General features: G+C 51.1%; 1 protein-coding gene across 7 annotated transcripts in view; it reads right to left on the bottom strand.

Moving 5' to 3' along the window:
- GGT5 (gamma-glutamyltransferase 5) overlaps positions 1 to 22,408 on the bottom strand; it is a 28,819-nt gene that overhangs the window by 2,688 nt on the left and 3,723 nt on the right. The window contains exons 2-11 of one of the 7 annotated variants that reach the window (XM_033200361.1): positions 11,727 to 11,857; positions 11,351 to 11,446; positions 10,674 to 10,869; positions 9,891 to 10,048; positions 9,221 to 9,367; positions 4,884 to 5,020; positions 4,328 to 4,518; positions 3,811 to 3,917; positions 3,511 to 3,680; positions 3,261 to 3,371 (exon numbers count right to left, since the gene is read on the bottom strand). In XM_033200361.1, the coding sequence (XP_033056252.1) occupies positions 3,261 to 3,371; positions 3,511 to 3,680; positions 3,811 to 3,917; positions 4,328 to 4,518; positions 4,884 to 5,020; positions 9,221 to 9,367; positions 9,891 to 10,048; positions 10,674 to 10,869; positions 11,351 to 11,446; positions 11,727 to 11,857 (1,444 nt within the window). The remainder of the gene's footprint in view (positions 1 to 3,260; positions 3,372 to 3,510; positions 3,681 to 3,810; positions 3,918 to 4,327; positions 4,519 to 4,883; positions 5,021 to 9,220; positions 9,368 to 9,890; positions 10,049 to 10,673; positions 10,870 to 11,350; positions 11,447 to 11,726; positions 11,858 to 22,408) is intronic. The other 6 variants (XM_033200450.1, XM_033200515.1, XM_033200669.1 and 3 more) reach the window with 6 other exon arrangements.

Below are 22,408 nucleotides of genomic sequence, written 5' to 3' on the forward strand. Positions count from 1 at the left end.
TCAAAAAATTTTCAAAAAAGACCTATGATCTCAACACACGATGTCAAGACCTTAGACACCCAGGAACCCACAACTTTAGGGCCCTACTGGTATCTATTGGTGGAGAATTCAGCTAGGATAAGGACGTGAATACCCGTGAATCCAAGGAAATTAGATCCCTAAGCTAAAGGCACACACAGTCCCACAGTGTGAGACACTCGGGGCATGGGGGCCTATAGGCTCAGACTCGAGACCCTGAATTTGTGGACTTCAAGGAAGTCAGAGACCAAAGTAGCCCCTAGCCTTGTGCTCGTTCCTAAGGTGCCAAGTACCTTGCCCTGCCTGGGGCTATGGTCCTCACGAACTACCAGTCTGTAAAGGGGCAGAAGTCCTAGAGTACAGGGACCTGTGCTACGAGGGCCCCATGTTTCCAGATACCATTTAAGACTAATGACCTGAGAACTTGGCTGGGCGCAGTCACTCACGCCTGTAATCCCAGCAATTTGGGAGGCCGAGGCAGGCGGATACCTGAGGTCAGGAGTTCCAGACCAGCCTGGCCAACATGGCAAAACCCCATCTCTACTAATAATACAAAAATTAGCCGGGCATGGTGGTGTGGGCCTGTAATCCCAGCTACTCGGGAGGCTGAGGCAGGAGAATCACTTGAACCCAGGAGGTGGAGGTTGCAATGAGCTGAGATCGCGCCACTGCACTCCAGCCTGGATAACAGAGTGAAACTGTGTCTCAACAACAATAACAAGCCAAAAAGAAAAAAAAAAAAAAAAGACTAATAACCCGAGAACCTAACCCCGCAGGGCCTGAGATTTCGGAGACATCTAGGTGCATCAGGTGATGCCACATGGCCTGAGCTGCTGACAGGGCAAATGAGGTCTTTGGAGCCCTGCACATTTGGCTATAAGTTCCCCGTGACTGACAATTCGTAGAATTGCCCACTGTCCTTAGACTTGAGGGCCAAGATCCTCACTGCTGAAGCCAAAGCTGGACTTACAGTGCTCAGAGACTCCATTCCTCAGAGTCTACTGGCCAAACTCCAAGACTCTGAGGATCAAAGACTTTCCTCACCCTAGTCGCTGGGCCTTAGCTGTGAAGGTTCTTGGAGGCTCAACGTCTCCAACCCAGAGTTTAGAATTTACTCCATGGAAAGCCCTAGACCTGAATAGCTGACATTCCAGCTCCCCAAGGGAACTGAGAACCTTAGGTTCGTGGGCCACTGGATTCCATTAATCCCAGTCCCCAGACTGTCATCTCCCAAATTCTCAGCATTTCAGGTCCTCAGTGTAAAAGGTCCTGGGAACTGATGTTCACGAGGACAAAGGTCCTTCAGTCAAGAGTCAAGGGAGGGCCAGGCGCAGTGGCTCATGCCTGTAAGCCCAGCATTTTGGAAGGCTAAGGTGGGCAGATCACTTGAGGTTGGGAGTTCGAGACCAACCTGGCCAACATGAGGAAACCCCGTCTTTACTAAAAATACAAAAATTAGCCAGGTTTGGTTTGCGCGCCTGTAGTCCCAGCTATTCAGAGGCTGAGGCAGGAGAATTGCTTGAACCTGGGAAGCGGAGGTGGCAGTGAGGCAAGATTGTGCCACTGCACTCCAGCCTGAGTGACAGAGTGAGACTGCCTAAAAAAAAATAAAAATAAAAAAAGAGTCAAGGGAGGAGGGCTCCAAAGGATGTGCCCTGGATCTTGAAATCCTCCATATCTAAGATCCCTGGAACCTGAGAGTCCTGAGAGGGTCTTCCTGTCATGCGAAGGACCCTGCATGGGGAGGGAGGCCTGCAAACTCCAAGAATTTGAGCCTAACAGGCTGAGGTCCTTAGTCTCAAGGTGTGAAGACGAAGACTGTTGGGGACTACACTCTGTTCCTACCCTAAGGTCCCAGTCCATGGTTCTCAGGTTCTAAGGGCTTTGGAAGGTGGACTTGAGACCAAAGAAATCTCATAACAGGAGAGGCAGCTTTGAGGACCTTGAACCTCAGTTAGCTGAACTGAACTGACCTCAGGCACCAAGTTTGGAGCCTTGAAAAGATAGCAATCTTTTTTTTTTTTTTTTGAGACAGAATTTTGCTTTTGTTGCCCAGGCTGGAGTGCAATGGCACGATCTCAGCTCACTGCAACCTCCGCCTCCCAGGTTCAAGCGATTCTCCTGCCTCAGCCTCCTGAGTAGCTGGGATTACAGGTGTGTGCCACCATGCCTGGCTAATTTTTGTATTTTCACTAAAGATGGGGTTTCACCATGTTGGCCAGGCTGGCCTGGAAGTGCTGACCTCAGGTTATCCACCTGCCTCTGCCTCCCAAAGTGCTGGGATTACAGGCATGACCACTGGGCCCGGCCCTATCAACCTTTTAAATAGGTCGTAACAAAGGGCATCCATCAACCCAAAGATGCTCCAAGGAAGCCGAGTCTCTGTCTACGGATGGAGGAGGAGTCAGCCAGGAGAATTCAGCCCCTGGAGCTGCACCCTGGGCTTTTGTGGGGAATCAAAAAAATGTTTGTAGGCCAGGCAGGGTGGCTCACGCCTATAATCCCAGCATTTTGGGAGGCCAAGGTGGGAAGATTGCTTGAGCTCAGGAGTTTAAGACCAGCCTAGGCAACATGGCAAGAGACCCTGTCTCTACGAAAAACAAAAAAATAAAAACTATCCAGGTGTGGTGGCACACACCTGTAGTCCTAGTTCCTTGGGAGCCTGAGGAGGAAGGATCACTTGAACCCAGGAAGTCAAGGCTGGAGTGAGCTGTGATCACAATAGTGCACTCCAACCTAGGCAGCAGAGCAAGATGCTGCCTCAAAAAAAAAAAAAAAAAAAAACCATATATATAGTAAAAATTACCACCAATGCCCCAGGAGAAAATTACTTTATAGACTGCCACAGGAAAAACAACCTCTTTTACAAAAAAAGTCACAAATATAAGTTACAAATCACACAAGGAAATAGTCACCATGAGGGAGAGTCTGAGAGACACCAGCCAGGAAAACTCACTTCTGAAAAATGGCATCAACCACAGACCAGAGAGGCCAAGGTGCTGAGATCCTCAGCCTGGGAGCAGTGTAGACAACACCCTGCTCTCTGTCTTGGAGGCCACGGAACTGGCCTGGAGGTCACTGATGGCCTCACCCATCAAGGTCCCCAACTCCTATGGCCCCCAAAGCTGAAGTGTACCTGTCCTAAGAATCTCAGTGACTGAGTTCCTCCCAGGTGGCTTTGAGCAGCATGGACTTGGGGAGTGGGCTCTGCCCTAGGCATCCAGCTCGGACCTCAGCCTCACCTGGCTGAAGCTGGGCTCGTACTCCACACGGCCCTTACTGTTGACATGCAGGATGGGGGCTGCAATGGCCGCTCTCAGGTCAAAGCCAAGCCACAGCTTGTTCATGATGGCCTGGGGGAGAGATGAGGGATGCAGGGAGAAAGGGGGTACCTGCTACCCTACATCAGCCCTCACATCCCCACTCCAGGGAGAGTCAGACAGTATGCTGCCCAGAGAGGAGACACTTGAGCCCAGAGCCCCCCAGACTCACCTGGGCCACAGCAGAGATGATGAGCTCCCCGCCAGCCCCGCCAATCACTAGCTTCGACCCCTGGGCTTTGTTGATCAAGATGGAGGGCACCATGGAGGATGGGGACCGCTCGCCTGGAACTGGGGGCCAGCACCCTCCGGGAGCTCCACCCACCCTGTCTCCATTCACTGCTGAGCAAACAGCGGCTTAGCCAGTGCAATGACCCATCCAGGGGTAAGCATGCAGCCCCAGCCCAGCCCCCTCCCACCTCTCCCCTGGTTGGGGCCCTTGTGGACCCCGAGTGGGAAGCCTTGTTCTTACCAGGTGAGGGGGTGGTGCCGGAACCCCGGGGGCATCTCTCGCATAAGTCCAGGAGCTCGTTGTTGAGGATGATGCCTGTCCGTGGTGAATACACCATCGCTCCAAAGCTGCAGCCATGGAGGCAGAGCCTGGGCTCCCACCAGACACCGCCTGCCCTGCCCACCTTGCAGGACCCCTCATTTTACAGCTGCCTGCCCCGAAGCATGCTGGAGCCACTATTCTCTCCCTGGCAACAACCACAAGGGGTCCCCAAAGACCCACCTGTGCCCCCATATCAGGGCACCCTTCTGAGTGAGGCCGCCCATTCCCAGGTAAGTCTTGGCTCGGGGCCACCCCAGCAGCAGCCTTTCCAGCCAGAGATGTCAGGGGTTGGGGCCTCTTTTGAAATAGAGGAGGAGACAAAGGGCAAAAGCAAGGTGCTGCTCCATGGGGACAAGTGAGGGGACATGGGGCTGCGGGAGTGCAAGTATAAGAGAGGAGGAGTGAGGCCACCAGCCTTCCCCCAGGCCCCACGCACGGTGTGTTGATGGTGCTGGTGGCAGCCACGGCGCTGCCATCCTCCCCCAGCACAGACACATGGGACGTGCCTGTCCCGTGGCCCCAGGCCTCGGCCAAGCTGTAGTGGTTGAGCTGGTGGTCCCCCCGGCCATCGATCTGTTGGCGGATGAGCTGGGCCAGGGTCTCCCCCAGCAGGTCCTGGGAGGCATTCTGGCGTGGGTGGGCAAGTGGGAGGGTCAGTGAGGGGCCAGGCGGGATCCACAGAACCAAGGACAGGACAAGCTCAGCCCCCATGGGGGCCACCTCCAGTCTGTTCTCTACCTTGTGGCCAGGCCTCCCTCAAGCCCAGGCTAGGTCTAGACTCTGCCCACCCTCCAGGTCCTTTGAGATATGGTGCCACTCCTGCATCTGACCCCTGTACCTGCCACCCTGAGATCCCTTTCAGTCCTGCCCTGGCCTAGAACCACATACATCTCCCTCCAACCTCCCCCTGCTGGGCCTGACCCTCCTTTCATGCTAAGTCCTGAGCCAGTGGGGAGGACAGCCCACCAGCCCAGCAACCTCAGCAACCTCACCTGGAGCTTTGGGTGGCTGCGAGGGTCCTTCAGCCTCCACCTCTGCCCCCTGGCAAACTTGAGTGTCTCCACAAGGTGGTGGTACATGTTCACCCTCCCCTCAGGCCTGGCCACAGACTCTGCTGAGAAGTTGAACCCTGGAGAGGGGTCGGGGCACAGGTTGGGGTCACCCTATGTAATGGATTGAATGTTGCCCCCCTCCCCAGAGAGCTCCACCCACATCCTAATTCCCAAAACCTGTGGATACTACTTATACAGCGCAAGAGTGACTAATACCTTAAGTGGAAAAGTATGTTAACGATTTTTTTGAGACAGAGTCTCACTCTGTCACCCAGGCTGGAGTGCAATGGTATAGTCTCAGCTCACTGCAACCTCCATCTCCCAGGTTCAAGTGATTCTTGTGCCTCAGTCTCCTGAGTAGCTGATACTACATGCGTTCGCCACCACGTCCAGCTAATTTTTTCTTTTTTTGTATTTTTAGTAGAGACGAGGTTTTGCCATGTTGTTTAGGCTGGTCTCAAACTCCTGGCCTCAAGTGATCTGTCTGCCTTGGACTCTCAAAGTGCTGGGATTACAGGCATGAGCCATCATGCCCCGCCTTTTTTGTGTTTTTTGGAGGAGTCTTCTTCTGTCGCCCAGGCTGGAGTGTGTGGCGCAATCTCAGCTTACTGCAATCTCCACCTCCTGGGTTCAAGTGATTCTTCCGCCTCAGCCTTCTGAGTAGCTAGGACTACAGGCGCACGCCACCATGCCCAGCTAATTTTTGTATTTTTAGTAGAGATGGGGCTTCACTGTGTTGGCCAGGCTGGTCTCCAACTCCTGACCTCAAGTGATCCACCCGCCTTAGCCTCCCAAAGTGCTGGGATTACAGGCATGACCCACCACACCCAGCCTAAAGTATGTAAAATATTTTGAGAGGAGGAGATGATTCTGGATTATCTAGATATGCCCTGAATGTGATCACAGTGTCCTTGTAAGACAGACACACAGAGGAGAGGACACACACAGCAGAGGAGAAACCAGTGTGACCATGGAGACAGAGACTGGAGTGAGGCAGCCACAAGCCAAGGAACGCTGGCAGCCACCGGAAGTGATAAGAGGTGGTGAAAATTGTCAAAATATAGCTGCGGCCACGTGCAGTGGTTCACACCTGTAATCCCAGCATTTTGGAAGGCTGAGGTGACAGGATTGAGGTGAGGTTGAGGCTGCAGTGAGCCTTGACAGTGCCACTGCACTCCAGCCCAGGTGACAGAGCAAGACCCTGCCTCAAAAAACAAACAACTCACAGCCTTACACAAAGGCCATCACAACCTTACACAGAAAATACTTCTGCAAAGACATCTGCCCGGGAGTGGCCTGTCCAGCCTCAGACTAGTGCCACTCTTATGACTTTTCCATGCATCCCAGTAACCAAAGATGATCATTTCAAAACGGTTTTTTCTTTGTTTGTTTGAGATGGAGTCTCACTCTGTCCCCCAGGCTGGAGAGCAGTGGCATGATCTCGGCTCACTGCAAGCTCCATCTCCTGGGTTCACACCATTCTCCTGCCTCAGCCTCCCAAGCAGCTGGGACTACAGGCGCCCACCACCATGCCTGGCTAATTTTTTGTATTTTTAGTAGAGACAGAGTTTCACTGTGCTAGCCAGGATGGTCTCCATCTCCTGACCTCGTGATCTGCCCTCCTTGGCCTCACAAAGTACTGGGATTACAGGCATGAGCTACCAAGCCAGGCCCAAAACAGTTATATACCAAAGCTAAGCTATGAGGACGCAAAGGAATAAAAACAATATACTGGGCCAGGCACGGTAGTTTATACCTATAATCCTAGCACTTTGGGAGGCCAAGGCGGGTGAATCACCTGAGTTCAGGAGTTCGAGACCAGTCTGGCTAACACGATGAAAGCCTGTCTCTACTAATAATACAAAAATTAGCTGAGCATGGTGGCACACACAGGTAGTCCTAGCTACTCAGGAGGCTGAGGCAGGAGAATCGCTTGAACCGGGAGGTGGAGGTTGCAGTGAGCTGAGATCGCACCATTGCACTCCAGCCTGGGTGACAAGAGTGAAACTCCATCTCCAAAAAAACAGAATGATATAATGGGGCCCAGCATGGTGGCTCACACCTATAATCCCAGCACTTTGAGAGGACAAGGCAGGCAGATCACCTGAGGTCAGGAGTTCAAGACCAGCCTGGCCAACATGGTGAACCCCATCTTTACTAATAATACAAAAAAAAAAAAAAAAATTAGATGTGGTGGCAGGCACCTGTAATCCCAGCTACTTGGGAGGCTGAGGCAGGAAAATCGCTTGAATCCAGATGGCAGAGGTTGTAGTGAACCGAGATGCACCATTGCACCTCAGCTTTGGCGACAGAGCGAGACTCTGTCTCGGGGGGAAAATGCTACAATGGACCGTGGGAACTCAAGGGGAAGGGTGGGAGGCGGATGAGGTTAAGACTACACACTAGGTACAGTGTGTACTGCTTGGGTAATGGGTGCACCAAGGTCTCAGAAATCACCACTAAAGGACGGGCGCAGTGGCTCATGCCTGTAATCTCAGCACTTCGGGAGGCTGAGGCAGGCAGATCACTTGAAGTCAGGAGTTTGAGACCAGCCTGGCCAACATGGTGAAACCCCATTTCTGCTAAAAAAAAAAAAAAAGGAAAAAGGAAAAAAAAATACAAAAATTAGCCAGGCTTGGTGGTGTGCACCTGTAATCCCAGCTACTCAGGAGGCTGAGACTGGAGAATTGCTTGAATCTGGGAGGCAGAGGTTGCAGTGAGCGAAGATCATGCCACTGCTCTCCAGCCTGGGCCACAGAGTGAGATTCCATCTCAAAAAAAGAAATCATCCACTAAATAACTTTTTCATGCAGCCGAACACCACGTGTTCCCCCAAAACTAATGAAATAAAAATAAAATAGCCAGGCAGAGGTGGCTCACATCTGGAATCCCAGGACTTTGGGAGGCTGAGGCAAGTGGATCAGTTAAGGTCAAGAGTTCAAGACCAGCCAGGCCAACATGGTGAAACCCCGTCTCTACTAAAAAGAAAAAAATCATCTGGGCGTGGTGGCTCAAGCCTGTAATCCCAGCACTTTGGGAGGCCGAGGTGGGTGGATCACTTGACATCAGGAGTTCAAGACCAGCCTGATCAACATGGCAAAACCCCATCTCTACCAAAAATACAAAAATTAACCAGGTGTGATGGCAGGCACCTGTAATCCCAGCTACTTGAGAGGCTGAGGCAGGAGAATCGCTTGTACCTGGGAAGCAGAGGTTGCAATGAGCTGAGATCACGCCATTGCACTCTAGTCTGGGCAACAGATTAAGACTCTGTCTCAAAAAAATAAAAATAAGAAAGGGAAAAAAGAAGAGATAAAAATCAGCGGCATGTGGTGGCCCATGCCTGTAATCCCAGCTACCTGGGAGGCTGAGTCAGGAGAATTGCTTGAACCCAGGAAGTAGAGCTTGCAATGAACCGAGATTGCACCACTGTGCTCTAGCCTAGGCGACAGAGCAAGACACCATCTCAATAATAATAATAACAATGCAATGAAAAAAATAAAATATACAATAAATTATCATTGATTGTAAGCAAAAAAATTATATACTCTTCCTCATTTTCTTTTTGAGAACCTTTGTCTTCCTTCACCTCCCTGAATACACACACAGTTTACCGTAGTGTGGGTATTCCCACCGCGATGCCTACTCTGGAATAAACATCATTTTCTCTGACTGTTGTTCAAAGAAACAACAGCCTTGTTCTGTTTTTCATTTAGGTCAACAAGGCAAAGAACAGACTCTCCCCTGGAGCCCCCAAGGGAATGCAGCCCTGTGGACACCTAGATATCGGGCTTCTGGCTTCCAGAACTGTGAGAGGACACATTGCTGTTATTTTAAGCCATCAAGCTTGTAGTGATTTATAATGGCAGACACAGGACACTAATATTAAGCCAGCGCAGACAGCCCCAGGCCTTGGCACTGCCAGAACCCCCCTGCAGGCTGCCTTGGGCTGGGCTGGTTTCGCTCCCCCAGGTGCACACCCCTGACAGGCAGCCCACCACCCACACAGCCCACCTGCTTCTGTGTCTGGGACTGGTCACCTAGCAGGAGGAGGACTCTGGACAAATGATGTCACACCCTTCAGCAAAGCCTCACGTATGGGTGGAGCTGGAGGTCAGCTCTAAAACCCACCATCATGACTGGTTTACACAGCTCGGTCTTCACATTGTGCATCTGTGAACCCAGTTTATGGAGGAGGAGGCTGAGCTGGGCCTTGGCTGGGCTTGGAGTCTGAGTTCCCGGGTGTGGGGGGCCAGGGCTCTGGGCAGGGGCTTTACCTCTTAGCACATTGAGGATGAAGCTGAGAATGACACCCCCTGCAGGTGGCGGTGGTGAGTACAAGGTATAGTCCCCCAGGGGCACCTCCAGGGCGTCCACTACCTCGGGCTGGAACTTGGCCAGGTCCTGCAGCGTCAGCTGGCTCCCTGGGGTGAGATGGAGAGGGCTCCATGAACAGATGGGGAAACCGAGGCAGGGAGGAATAGCCACTGGTGTCAGGTCACACAATGGGATCCCACTCGTGCTCTAGCCTTGCGGACACACAGGGTGATGGTGGGTCTGTAGGCGGTGGCCTCAGGACCAGCCCCTTGGGGCCAGGCATGGAGGGGTGGACAGAGACCAAAGGCAGGGAGGCTGGGGAGGTGAAGGGGAAGATGGGAGAGAGAGCTGGCCTTTGAGAGCCTGTGAGAATGGTCAGCTCGGCTACCCAGGCCTGTTGTGACCATCAGTAACGCCCCTCTGCTGGCTCTAACCCGCAGGCTCTGCTCTCTGAGGTCCTGGACCACAGGGGTCCTTGGGCTGGCAGAGCTAGGTGCATGGCTTCTCGGGGTCCCAGGCACCTCCAGCACTCCCTCAGGGCCTGGGAAGGAGCCTGCCCTCAACCCCCCGTGCCCAGAACTTGGCTCTTCCTCCAGCAGGGACAGGGTATGGGACCTCAGGGAGGCTGACCTTCCTTGGCAATGTCCTCCACCAGCATCTGGCCCAGCCTCCCCGTGTAGAAGACCTCCGCACCCTCTGTGGCCACGGTCTCCAGGGTGGTGGCCAGCGCAGGCCATGGGAGCGGGTCCTGAGGCCTCAGGGGTTCTGTCCCGTTGAAGAAGAGCTGGCTGGGAGATGGGGGGAGCCTCAGGGTGGGGGCAGGTCCTAGAGGCAGCCACACTCCTTCGGGGTGGAGTCCTCAGGACTCTACAGTGGGGGTGCCCTGACCCAGGGTCCCGAGGCGCTAGGGTGGACACCGGGGGACAGCTTCCCTAGGAGGCGGTGGGACTGACACCACCCACCCCGCTCATGGCCCTGGTCCAGGGAGGGCAGATTTCCCAGTGGGGCCTGGGTCCACCTAGGGCCTGTCATCTCCTCACTCCTGGGAGGGGCTGCCAGTGGGCTGGGTGGGGCGGGTGAGAGTGGCAGTTGAAGCCCTCCTGCCATGCCAGAGAGAGGGAGGAGGAGGCCGGGGCCAGGGCGGGTGGCAGAGCCCAAATCCACACCGTGGAGTCCTAGCACTTGGGCGATAAACTCCCCCTAGCTTCACCCCTGAGTTAGGCTCTGCCACAGGGGGCTGGAAGGCCATGAACTGAGACAGGAAAGTGCTCTCTGTCCGGGCCTTAAGGTCCCCAGCACCCTGAGGTTAATCCTCCAGTGTAGGAGGGACTGAGGCAGAGCTGGGATGTGGACTGGGCCCAGACAGGATGTGGCCTTGAACCCAGGAGCCCAGGGCCACCATGTGGGGCTCACCGCAGGGTTGACGCCTGCAAGGAAGGCCGCAGGAAGCCATTGTGCAGGAACCGGCTGAGGACGGGGGCCACCACATGCCCCCCTCGGAGCAGTGTGATGGTGGGCTGGAACAGCTGCGCCCAGGGCAGGCGGCCATGGCGGCGGTGGGCCTCGGCGTAGCCACGGAGCTCCCCGGGCACCCCGATCCACTGGGCCCCTGCATAGCACATCCCAGCTCTCAAACCTGTGGCTTCCAGGCTTTCCCAGGGGTTCACCATCACCCCACGTGTGGCCCCCCAGCAGCCAGAGTGAGCTTTCTGGAGCCCACACTCGACCATGTCCCTCCCTGCTCAGACCACCTGTGGCTCCCCACAAAGTCCATGGCCAGGCCCAAGGGGCCCTGCACAAACTGGCCCCAGGAGCCCCACCCTGTCCCACCAACCCATCTCCACTCAACCTTCCAGGCCTTTGTCCAGCCTGGCCCCTCTCCCGGGATCACCTCAGCTCGCCCATTCCCAAGGGGGACCTGCCCAATCCCTCAATCTCTGCAGGTTGGGGTTGGGGGTTCCCCACAGGCTCCCTGTCCCCCAGTGCCAGGGAGTCACAGCCTGTTCGTGAGGCACTACTCCTTTGGGGGGTATTGTGGTCAGTCCTAGTGGCCTGGGGGGTGGGAGTGGGGGACCTCCGTGGGGCCTCACCTGTGCCCAGCGGCAGAGCCTGTGCACACCGGTCCAGCAGGCTCGGGGCGTGGTGGGCTGGCACTGTCTCCCGAGCATTGATGACCTCCACCTTCCCTGGAGTAGGGCAGGGCAGGTGAGTGGTCATGGACCCTGCAGACAGCCCCTGGCCTGCTTCAGGCTTCAGTTTCCATCTCTGCATTATGAGATGGACTCTGGGCTAACAGGGGGACAGGAGTTGACCCAAGGGCTTTGCACAGCTGAGGCGAAGGGGGCAGGGCAGGGGGCCCAAGAGCACCCAGAAGCGGTCTTGAGTGGATGGGACTGGCTGGAGAAGGGGTTCCTCTGTGGTGTGGACAAGCCCATCTTCCCCATGGCAGGTCACATGTGGGCCCACCTGTCGTCACATTGTAGATGGTGAAGATGACCCCTCCGCCCAGGCCCATGCTCTGAGGGTTGACGACGCTGGTGCAGACCAGAGCCGCGATGGTGGCGTCCACAGGTGAGCCCTGCTGCTGGAGGATGGCTCTAGGGGACACGGCACAGAGTTGGCGGTGGGCTCCCCTCCCTCTGCCTCCCCACTAGGCTTGCTCAGTTGGCACTCATTGGAGAAGGGTGACGGAGGTGGCCCATCTGCTGCCACCAAACCCCAGATTAGGTCACAGAACACAACCAGGCTTCCCCATCAAATCCAGCTGCTCACAGGTCCACAACATTCTACAGCTGCAAAGTGTGATGCCATTTACACTGACCTTTGCCATATACAAGGTGCTTCTCAGTTTGCAAAGTGCTTCTGTTGCCATTGCTCCCAGCAGCACCAACTCATATGCCACAGGCAGAACCAGGCCTAGGCCACCTCTCAGTCCCTCACAATGGCCCCAGGAGCCCACCATGGGACTCCACTCCCCATCTCACTAGGGACACTCTGGCCACAACTACTTTGAAGCCAGAGAGCTGGTCTCTGGCAGGTGACCCCAGGATCCTTCCCGCCACCAGGGCATGGGGCTTGAGCTGACAGGCCCCACAACTTCTCCTGGGGCCCTGAGCCTATGGAAATGCTCTGGCCTAGGCCAAGCATGGTGGTTCATGCCTGTAATCCCAGCATTTTGGGAGGCCGAGGCAGGCGGATCACTTGAAGTCAGGAGTTCGAGACCAGCCTGGCCAACATGGTGAAACCCTGTCTCTACTAAAAATACAAAAATTAGCTGAATGTGATGGCGGGCACCTGTAATCTCAGCTACGCGGGAGGCTGAGGCAGGAGAATCGCTTGAACCTGGCAGGCAGAGGTTGCAGTGAGCCAAAATCGCGCCATTGCACTCCAGCCTGGCAACAGAGCAAGAGTGTCTCAGAAAGAGAGAGACAGAGAGAGAGAGATAGAGAAGGAAGGAAGGAAGGAAAGAAGGAAAGAGAAAGAACAAGAAAGATGAAAGAAAAGAAAGAAAGAAGAAAGAAAGAAAGAGAGAAAGAAAGAAAGAAAGAAAGAGAAAAGAAAAGAAAGAAAGAAAAGAAAAGAAAAGAAAAGAAAAGAAAAGAAAAGAGAAAAGAGAAGAGAAGAAAAGAAAAGAAAAAGAAAAGAAAAGAAAGCAATGCATGCTCTGGCCTACCCCTCCCCATCTGTCACCGGCAGCAAGAGGTGGGCCCTTCAGCACTGAGGGGCTGGTCAGCCTGGCCTACACTGTGACCCTGTCCCTGGGGCACAGGCCTGCACAGCTCACCGAGGACAACCTCTTCCCTTACACCCAGGAATGCTCCCCAGAACCTCAAGAAGCCAAGTTTTTCTTTTTTTTTGGACGGAATTTCGCTCTTGTTGCCCAGGCTATAGGGCAATGGCACGATTTCGGCTCATCACAACCTCTGCCTCCCGGGTTCAAGTGATTCTCCTGCCTCAGCCTCCTGAGTAGCTGGGATTACAGGCATGCACCACTATGCCTGGCTAATTTTGTATTTTTAGTAGAGGCAGGGTTTCTCCATGTTGGTCAAGCTGGTCTCGAACTCCCGACATCAGGTGATCTGCCCACCTCAGCCTCCCAAAGTGCCGGGATTACAGGCATGAGCCACCGCGCCCGGTCAGAAGCCAGCATTTAAATCCCAGTTGCAGATGGGGAAACCAAGGCCCAAAGAGGGAGTGGACCTGGGTCCCTGCACCCACCCCATGGGACCTCTGGCCCTAGCATCCTCCTTCGGCTAAGGCGTCTGTGGCCTGACGTGGCGATTCCATCTGGACACAAACCCTCCCCAGCTCCTGAGCCACATGGCCCTCCCTGGGCCCAACGTGGCACACATGGGCGCCACAGGGACACATGTAATCTTGGAATGGGAAAGAGAGCACAAAGCCAGAAGATGAAATAAACAAGTCAGGCATAAGCACTAATTTTAATGAGAATAAAATACCATAAACAAAGCCAAATGACAAACTGGAGGGAAAAACACTTTAAATTCCCATCCCAGACAAAGGCCTCACCTCCTAACTAAATGGAGTGCACCCTTGCTTCCCCAACCTGTCTGCTTCCAGCCTTGTCAACTGTTTTGGCTTCTGGGGCAAAATGGGGAAAATGGTTACAGATGGGGAAACCAAAGCCCAAGAGGGAATGGCCCGGGACCCTGCACCCACCTCCCCGACCCTGCCAGGCTTTGGTTTTCCTCCCACCTCCCTCGATTCCTGATATTGGGGGCCCCAGGCTTGGTCCGTGGTCCTCGTGCATCTATCTCTTCTCCCCGGGTGACTCTATCTAGGCTCATGGCTTGAGATGCAACCTGTGTGCTGGTAACTCCCCAACTTTATCTCCAGCCAGTCCTCTCCCTACACTCCAGACACTTATACCCAGCTATGCACAAGACACCTGCTCCGGGTGTCAAAGAAACATTTCAAACATACCATGACGTAAACTGTACTTTTGATTTTCCTTCCAACCCTCCCCGCAAAATGGCTCATCTCCTAGTCCTCGTTGTCTTAGAAATGGACACAACCACTCCCCGCTTTGCTCAGCGCCTACACCCTGGAGCCATCCTGGATTGGTCACTTTCTTCCTTCCCACATCCAACCCACCAGCAACTCAGGTTGGAGGTTCTACCTCCATCTCCACCACATTGGTCCAAGCCACCAACCTCCCTCACCTGGGTTATTGCAATGGCCTCCTACCCAGGCCCCAGCGTCAGTCTTCCTCCCTTACATTAAAAAAAAAAATCTGGGGAGGCCAAGACGGGCGGATCACGAGGTCAGGAGATCGAGACCATCCTGGCTAACACGGTGAAACCCCCTCTCTACTAAAAATACAAAAAACTAGCCGGGCGAGGTGGCGGGCGCCTGTAGTCCCAGCTACTCTGGAGGCTGAGGCAGGAGAATGGCGTAAACCCGGGAGGCGGAGCTTGCAGTGAGCTGAGATCTGGCCACTGCACTCCAGCCTGGGAGACAGAGCCAGACTCCGTCTCAAAAAAAAAAAAAAAAAAAAATCTGCTAAGGCTGGGCGCGATGGCTCACGCCTGTAATCCCAGCACTTTGGGAGGCCGAGGTGGGCAGATCACGAGGTCAGGAGATTGAGACCATCCTGGCTAACACAGTGAAACCGTGTCACTACTAAAAATACAAAAAATTAGCCGGACATGGTGGCGGGTGCCTGTAGTCCCAGCTACTCAGGAGGCTGAGGCAGGAGAATGGCGTAAACCTGGGAGGCGGAGTTTGCAGTGAGCCGAGATCACGCCACTGTACTCCAGCCTGGGCAACAGAGTGAGACTCTGTCTCAAAAAAAAAAAAAAAAAAAAGTTAAATGTAAGTCAGACTTCCTGGTAATGGGAGACTGTAATTCACACCACAATTCCCACAGAGAACTAGAAAAGCCCAGCAAATAGAAAACGTGCTTAAAGGCATAGGAGGCAGAGAAGTACAAGGCTGGAGACAGGCAAGGCCAGCATTCCCCTCAAGGCGACGGCCAATCCTGAAGAGGAGGCTGAGAAACAGATCAGTGATTTTTTTTTTCTTTTTTCTCTTTCTTTTTTTTTTTTTTGCTTTTTATTTTGCTGAAACAGGGTCACCATTACTTTTAATGGTAAAAACGGCAATTACCTTTGTACCAACCTAATGTATTGCTCAGGCTGGTCTCAAATTCCTGGCCTGAAGTAATCCTCCTGCCTCAGTCTCCCGAGTAGCTGGGACTGTAGGCGTGAGCCACCTGGTCTAGAGCAGTGCTGTTGACCTACTCACGTGGCTGAGGGAGGCAATGCCCTAATGCCCTACACGTGGGGTGCAGGTTTCTTACTCTAGGAGTGACAGTCAACCAGAAATAGAGCAGCCCTCAGGAGTACTGGATCCAGCTTCAGATCATCTCAGTCACTCAAACTGCATAAAGGTCATCCCAGAATTTCAGACTCCTAGGCCTCAAATCATTTTATTTTTGTTTGTTTATCTATTTATTTATTTATTTGAGACAGCATTTCACTCTGTTGCCCAGGCTGGAGTTCAGTGCCTTGATCTCGGCTCACTGCAACCTCCACCTCTTGGGTTCAAGCGATTCTCCTGTCTCAGCCTCCCAAGTAGCTGGGATTACAGCCACCCACCACCACGCTCAGCTAATTTTTGTCTTTTTAGTACAGACAGGGTTTCATTGTGTTGGCCAGGCTGGTCTCGAACTCCTGACCTTGTGATCTGCCCACCTTGGCCTCCCAAAGTGCTGGGATTACAAGCATGAGCCACCGCACCCAGCCTCTAACAATTTTTATACACACCCTCCAGTGCTAAATTAAAAACAACCAAGCAAACGAGGAAATAAGACAGCAGGAACAAAGCTCAAGAGAAAGCACAGACAACTTTTAAAAAGGCCCATAGGATCTCCAGATTATGAAACTCTCAGACCATGTACTTTAAAATAAGTGCTTTATATCTATATTCAAGGATATAAAGAAACAAGAATTTTATCAAAAAACTAGCAACTATTAAAAATGGAGGCTGGGAGTGGTGGCTCACGCCTATAATCCCAGCACTTTGGGAGGCAGAGGCGGGAGAATCACATGATGCCAGGAGTTCAAGACTAGCCTGGCTAACGTGGCGAAGCACCACCTCTACTAAAAATACAAAAATGAGCTAGGCATGGTGGTAATCCCAGTTATTCAGGAGGCTGAGGCATGAGAATCGCTTGAACTTGGGAGGTAGAGGCTACAGTGAGTTGAGATCTCACCACTGCACTCCAGCCTGGGTAGCAGATAGAGACTGAGTCTAAAAAAAAAAAAAAAAAAAATGGAATTAGGAACTCAATTTGAACAGCAGACTAGAGACAAACATGCAAAAAAAAAAAAAATAGTGAACTGGGAGATAGGTTTTTTATTTTTATTTATTTATTTATTTATTTATTTTTGAGACAGAGTCTCACTCTGTCACCCAGGCTGGAGTGCAATGGCATGATCTCTGCTCACTGCAACCTCCGCTCCCCGGGTTCAAGCAATTCTCCCACCTTGGCCTTTTGAGTAGCTGGGATTACAGGCACCCGCCACCACGCCTGGCTAATTGGGAGACAGTTTGATACAAAATATACAAAATGAAGTACAAGGAGAAAAATAGATAAAACATACAGGAAATGGATTAAGAGACATGGGGGATACTTTAACAAGGTGTAAGTCATGTGAAATTGGAGTCTCATAAGGAGAGTAGAGAGAGGATGGGGAAGACGTAATACTTGAAGAGATAAAACTGAGAATTTTCTAAAATGCACAAAAAAGAATCAAGTCATGGAATGAAGAGCCACCTAAATGCATCAGTGTAAAACTGCTCAAAGCAAAGGCAAACTTCTTAAAGCAGCCAGAGGAAAAAAAGATACTGCCTTCTGGCCAGGGTGAGGGGGTGGCTCACGCCTGTAATCCCAGCATTTGGGAGGCTGAGGCAGGTGGATCACCTGAAATGAGGAGTTCAAGACCAGCCTGGCCAATACGGCAAAAATCCATCTCTACTAAAAATACAAAAATTAGCTGGGTGTGGTAGTGGACATCTGTAATCCCAGCTACTTTGGTGGCTGAGGCAGAGAATCGCTTGAACCCAGGAGGCAGAGCTTGCAGTGAGCTCAGATCGCACAGCTGCACTCCAGCTTGGGCGACAGAGTGAGACTCCATCTCAAAAAACAAAACAACATAAAAAGACATTGCCTTCAAATGAGCAAAATTAGATTGAGAATTGGCTTCCTAATAAAAACAAGATAAATCAGATACAAGGGAACCATGTTTCCAAACTGAGGAAAGAAAATATCTGCCAACCTAGAATTCTACACCCACTAATAATAATATCCTTCAAAAGTGAAAATGGCCAGCCACGGTGGCTCATGCCTGTAATCACAGCACTTTGGAAGGCCAAGGCGAGTGGATCACCTGAGGTCAGGAGTTCGAGACCAGCCTGGCCAACATGGTAAAACCCCATCTCTGCCAAAAATACAAAAATTAGGCAGGTGTGGTGGTGGGTACTTGTAATCCCAGCTACTTGCAAAGTTGAGGCACAAGAGTCGTTTGAACCCTGCAGGTGGAGATTGCAGGGAGCTGAGATGTCGCCACTGCACTCCAGTCTAGGGGACAGAGTGAGAGTCTGTCTCAAAAATAAAAATAAAAAGGCCAGGTGCAGTGACTCACGCCTGTAATCTCTGCACTTTGGGAGGTCAAGGCAGGTGAATTGCCTGAGGTCAGGAGTTCAAGACCAGTCTGGCCAACATGGTGAAACTCTGTCTCTACTATAAATATAAAAAAATTAGCAGGGCATGGTGTCATGCACCTGTTGTAATCCCAGCTACTCGGGAGACTGAGGCAGGGGAACTGCTTGAACCAGGGAAGTGGAGGTTGCAGTGAATGGAGATTGTGCCACTGCACTCAGCCTGGGCAACAGAGCGAGATTCCATCTCAAAAAAAAAAAGTACAAAAATTAGCCAGGCTTGGTGGCTCACGCCTGGAATCCCAGCTACTCAGGAGGCTGAGACAGGAGAATCACTTGAATCCAGGAGGCAGAAGTTGCAGTGAGCTGAGATCACACCACTGCACTCCAGCCTGGGTAACAGAGAGAGACTTGGTCTCAAAAAAACAAAAGAGTGAAAGTGAAATATATATGTGTGTGTGTGTGTGTGTGTGTGTGTGTGTGTGTGGAATATATATGTATATTTTGCCCATGTCACAGCCCTCAGGAGATCCTTGACCATGTGCCCAAAGATATTTTTTCCCAAAGTTATTTTTATAAATAAAAACAAAGGGTGGCCAGGCACGGTGGCTCATGCCTGTAATCCCAGCATTTTGGGAGGCCGAGGCAGGTGTATCACGAAATTAAGAGATCGAGACCATCCTGGCTAACACAGTGAAACCTGTCTCTACTAAAAAATACAAAAAATTAGCTGGGCATGGTGGCGGGCACCTGTAGTCCCAGCTACTCGGGAGGCTGAGGCAGGAGAATGGCGTGAACCCAGGAGGCGGAGCTTGCAGTGAGCCGAGATTGCGCCACTGCACTCCAGCCTGGGCGACAGAGCGAGACTCCGTCTAAAAAAAAAAAAAAAAAAAGGGTAACAGAAGAGGTAAATGTGTGGGTAAATCTAAATGAATGTTATTGGTATAAAATTATAGTAGTATAGAAAATGATATCTTGTGGGGTTTAAAATAAATAAAACATACTGAAATACGTATGGGTAAAGTTATATATCTGGATTTGCACTGAAATAATGTGGGGTAGAAGGAAGCAGGAAAGAGTATACATGAAATGAGCTTGGCCATAAGATTGTTGTTGAAATTGAATGGATACATGGGGCTTCATTATACAATGCTCTTTACTTTTACATAGCTCTATACTCTCAACATAAATAATAAACACACAGAAAACACACAGATACATCTATGCACATACACACACACATGCATATTTAAAATACACAAAAGTATTAACATATAAGTTGTTAGGGGTAAATTTTGTTCCTGTTCCAAGGTTCTTGTACTGACTAGGAAGAGAATAGAAGTACTAACTCATAGGCTGGGTGCGGTGGCTCACGTCTGTAATCTCAACACTTTAGGATGCCGAGGCTGGCGGATCTCTTAAGGTCAGGAGTTCAAGGCCAGCCTGGCCAACATGGTGAAACACTGTCTCTACTAGAAAAAAACAAAAATTAGCTGGGCATAGTGGTGCACGCCTGTGGTCCCAGCTACTCAGGAGACTGAGGCAGGAGAACTGCTTGAACCCAAGAGGCGGAGGTTGCAGTGAACCAAGATTGCTCCACTGCTCCAGCCTGGGCAGCAGAGCGAGACTCCCTCTATCTCAAGAAAAAACAAATCAACAAAAAAAGGTACTAGCTCATGTTAGACTTTGGTAAGTGAAGGATGCATGTTGTAAGCTCTAAAATAATCTACTGTCATCTTTTAAAATAACTCCAAGACTGCACAGTTATGAAACTAATAGAGAAGCAGGAAATTGAATAATAAAAATAATAAATGCAAAACAAGATGTGAGAGGAGATAAGAAGAAACAGAACACTCATGAAAAACAAACTGGTGGTGGCTTTCAACCCAAATAAATCATTAGTTACATTTAAAAGGACAACCAATAAAAATTAAAGTACTTGGAAATAAAGTAAAACCAACTAATGGCTTTTATATAAGGATACAAAAAGGTAGAAAATAATGAAAAATATATCATACATGCACTAACCCAGAAAGCTGTATAACTTTTTTTTTTTTTTTTTTTTTTTTGAGATAGAGCCTCACCCTGTCTCCCAGGCTGGAGTGCAGTGACGTGATCTTGGCTCACAGCAATCTCTCCCTTCTAGGCTCATGTGATTCTCCCCCTCAACCTCCCAAGTAGCTGGGACTACAAGTGTGCCAAGTTAGAATTATATTAGCCACACCCAGCTAATTTTTGTATTTTTGTAGAGGCAGAATCTCACCATGTTGCCCAGGCTGGTCTTGAACTCCTGGGCTTTGGTGATCCACCCACCTTGACCTCCCAAAGTGCTGAGATTACAGGCATGAGCCACCATGCCCAGCATTACTATTTTTAATGAAGTAGACTTCAAGAAGAAAAGTATTATTAGAGATAAGACACACATTGCGGAAAAGAAGAAATTACTAGGAGATGGGTGCAGTGGCTCATGCCTGTAATCCCAGCACTTTGGGAGGCCAAGGCAAGGCAGATCACATGAGTTCGGGAGTTTGAGACCAACCTGACCCACATGGAGAAACCCTGACTCTACCAAAAATACAAAATGAGCCAGGTGTGGTGGCACATGCCTGTAATCCCAGCTACTTGGGAGGCTAAGGCAGGAGAATCGCTTGAACCCAGGAGGCGGAGGTTGCGGTGAGCCGAGATCGCACCACTGCACTCCAGCCTGGGCAACAAGAGCGAAATGCCGTCTCAAAAAAAAAAAAAAGAAGCAGTTACTAGCTAGGTTCAGTATTACTTAACATCCGGGAAACTGGATGTAAAACTTTTTTAGAGAAACTAAACCAATAGGTCATACATAGAGATTTATTTAGGAATTGGCTCACAGGACTGTGGGGACTAGCAAGTTTAAAATCTGTAGGGCATGCCCACAGGCTATAAATTCAGGTAAGAGTTGATCTCGAAGTCTGGAACCTAAAACCTGTAGAGCAGTCAGCAGGTCAGAAACTCAGGCAGGATTTATGTGTTATAGTCTTGAAGCAGAATTCCTGCTTCTCTGGAAAACCTCAGTTTTTGTTCTTAAGGCCTTCAACTGATTGGAGGTGGCCCACCCATATTATGGTGAGTATTCTGTTTTACTTAAAGTCAACTGACTGTCAATGTTAATCACATCTATGAAATAACCTCCCAGCAAGATATTGACAAGTATTTGACCAAACAATGGGGCATCATAGCTTAGCCAAGTTGGCACATAACTTAACCATCAGGAGCAAACAGAATATCCAAAAACCAAAGTACTAGGGGCAGTATATCTTATATAGTGATTATAATTATGTAAAACATATAATTATAGAATGAAGATATTAAGATAACCATTAGAACAAAAATATAAACTTTTCTGTCTGGTTTTTGAGACCAAATCTTGCTCTGTCACCCAGGTTGGAGTGCAGTGGTGCAATCTTGGCTTACTGCAACCTTTACCTCCCGGGTTCAAGTGATTCTCCTGCCTCAGCCTCCCGAGTAGCTGGGATTATAAGCACCTGCTACCATGCCCGGCTAATTTTTGTATTTTTAGTAGAGACAGGGTTTCACCATGTTGCCCAGGCTGGTCTCCAACTCCTGACCTCAAGTGATCCACCTGCCTCACCTCCCAAAGTGCTGGGATTACAGATGTGAGCCACCATGCTCAGCCAAAAATCACCTTTTTGACAAGGATCTCCAGTCATTATGCTGGAGATGTCACCATGTTTCTTTTCTATGTCTACTAGGCATGGTGCTGGGTCCACACCCACACAGGCCTTAGGAACTCACATGCAGGGGTGCTGGCTGTAGCAGAATCCCAAGAATAAAACCTGCTGAAAGAGTAGGAGACTGGGCCGGGCGCCATGGCTCACTCTTGTAATCCCAGCAGTTTGGGAGGCCGAGGTGGGCAAATCACGAGGTCAAGAGATTGAGACTATCCTGGCCAACATGGTAAAACCCCATCTTTGCTAAAAATACAAAAATTAACTGGGCATGGTGGCTGGCGCCTGTAGTCCCAGCTACTCAGGAGGCTGAGGCAGGAGAATCATTTGAACCGAGGAGGCAGAGGTTGCAGTGAGCTGAAATTGCGCCACTGCACTCCAGCCTGGTGACAGAGCGAGGCACCGTCTCAAACAAGCAAACAAACAAACAAACAGCAGGACACTGGACTCTGGGAGGGCCTGCTGGTGAGAGGTGAGCACAGAGGGGAGAGATGGAGGCAGGAGCATGGGCTTCTGGTGGCCCCAGCAGGCCCTGCGGCAGCGTGGCCAGGGGCCCCTGCAGGGAGGGATCTTGGCCAGGACGATGCTGCCGCAGGCCTCTTCCTGAGGCCCCCAGCCAGCCCAGCCAGGGTCCCAGCGTCCAGTGACCCCTGCTCTGCAGCAGCAGCTGGGGCCAGCCCCAGGCTCTCTTCCACTCCCAGCTTCTGAAAACAGAAAGTGGAGAGAGTTGTTCGATAAAAC

This window comes from Trachypithecus francoisi, unplaced genomic scaffold (genome assembly GCF_009764315.1).
Source record: "Trachypithecus francoisi isolate TF-2019V2 unplaced genomic scaffold, Tfra_2.0 Contig00196, whole genome shotgun sequence".
NCBI lineage: Eukaryota > Metazoa > Chordata > Mammalia > Primates > Cercopithecidae > Trachypithecus > Trachypithecus francoisi.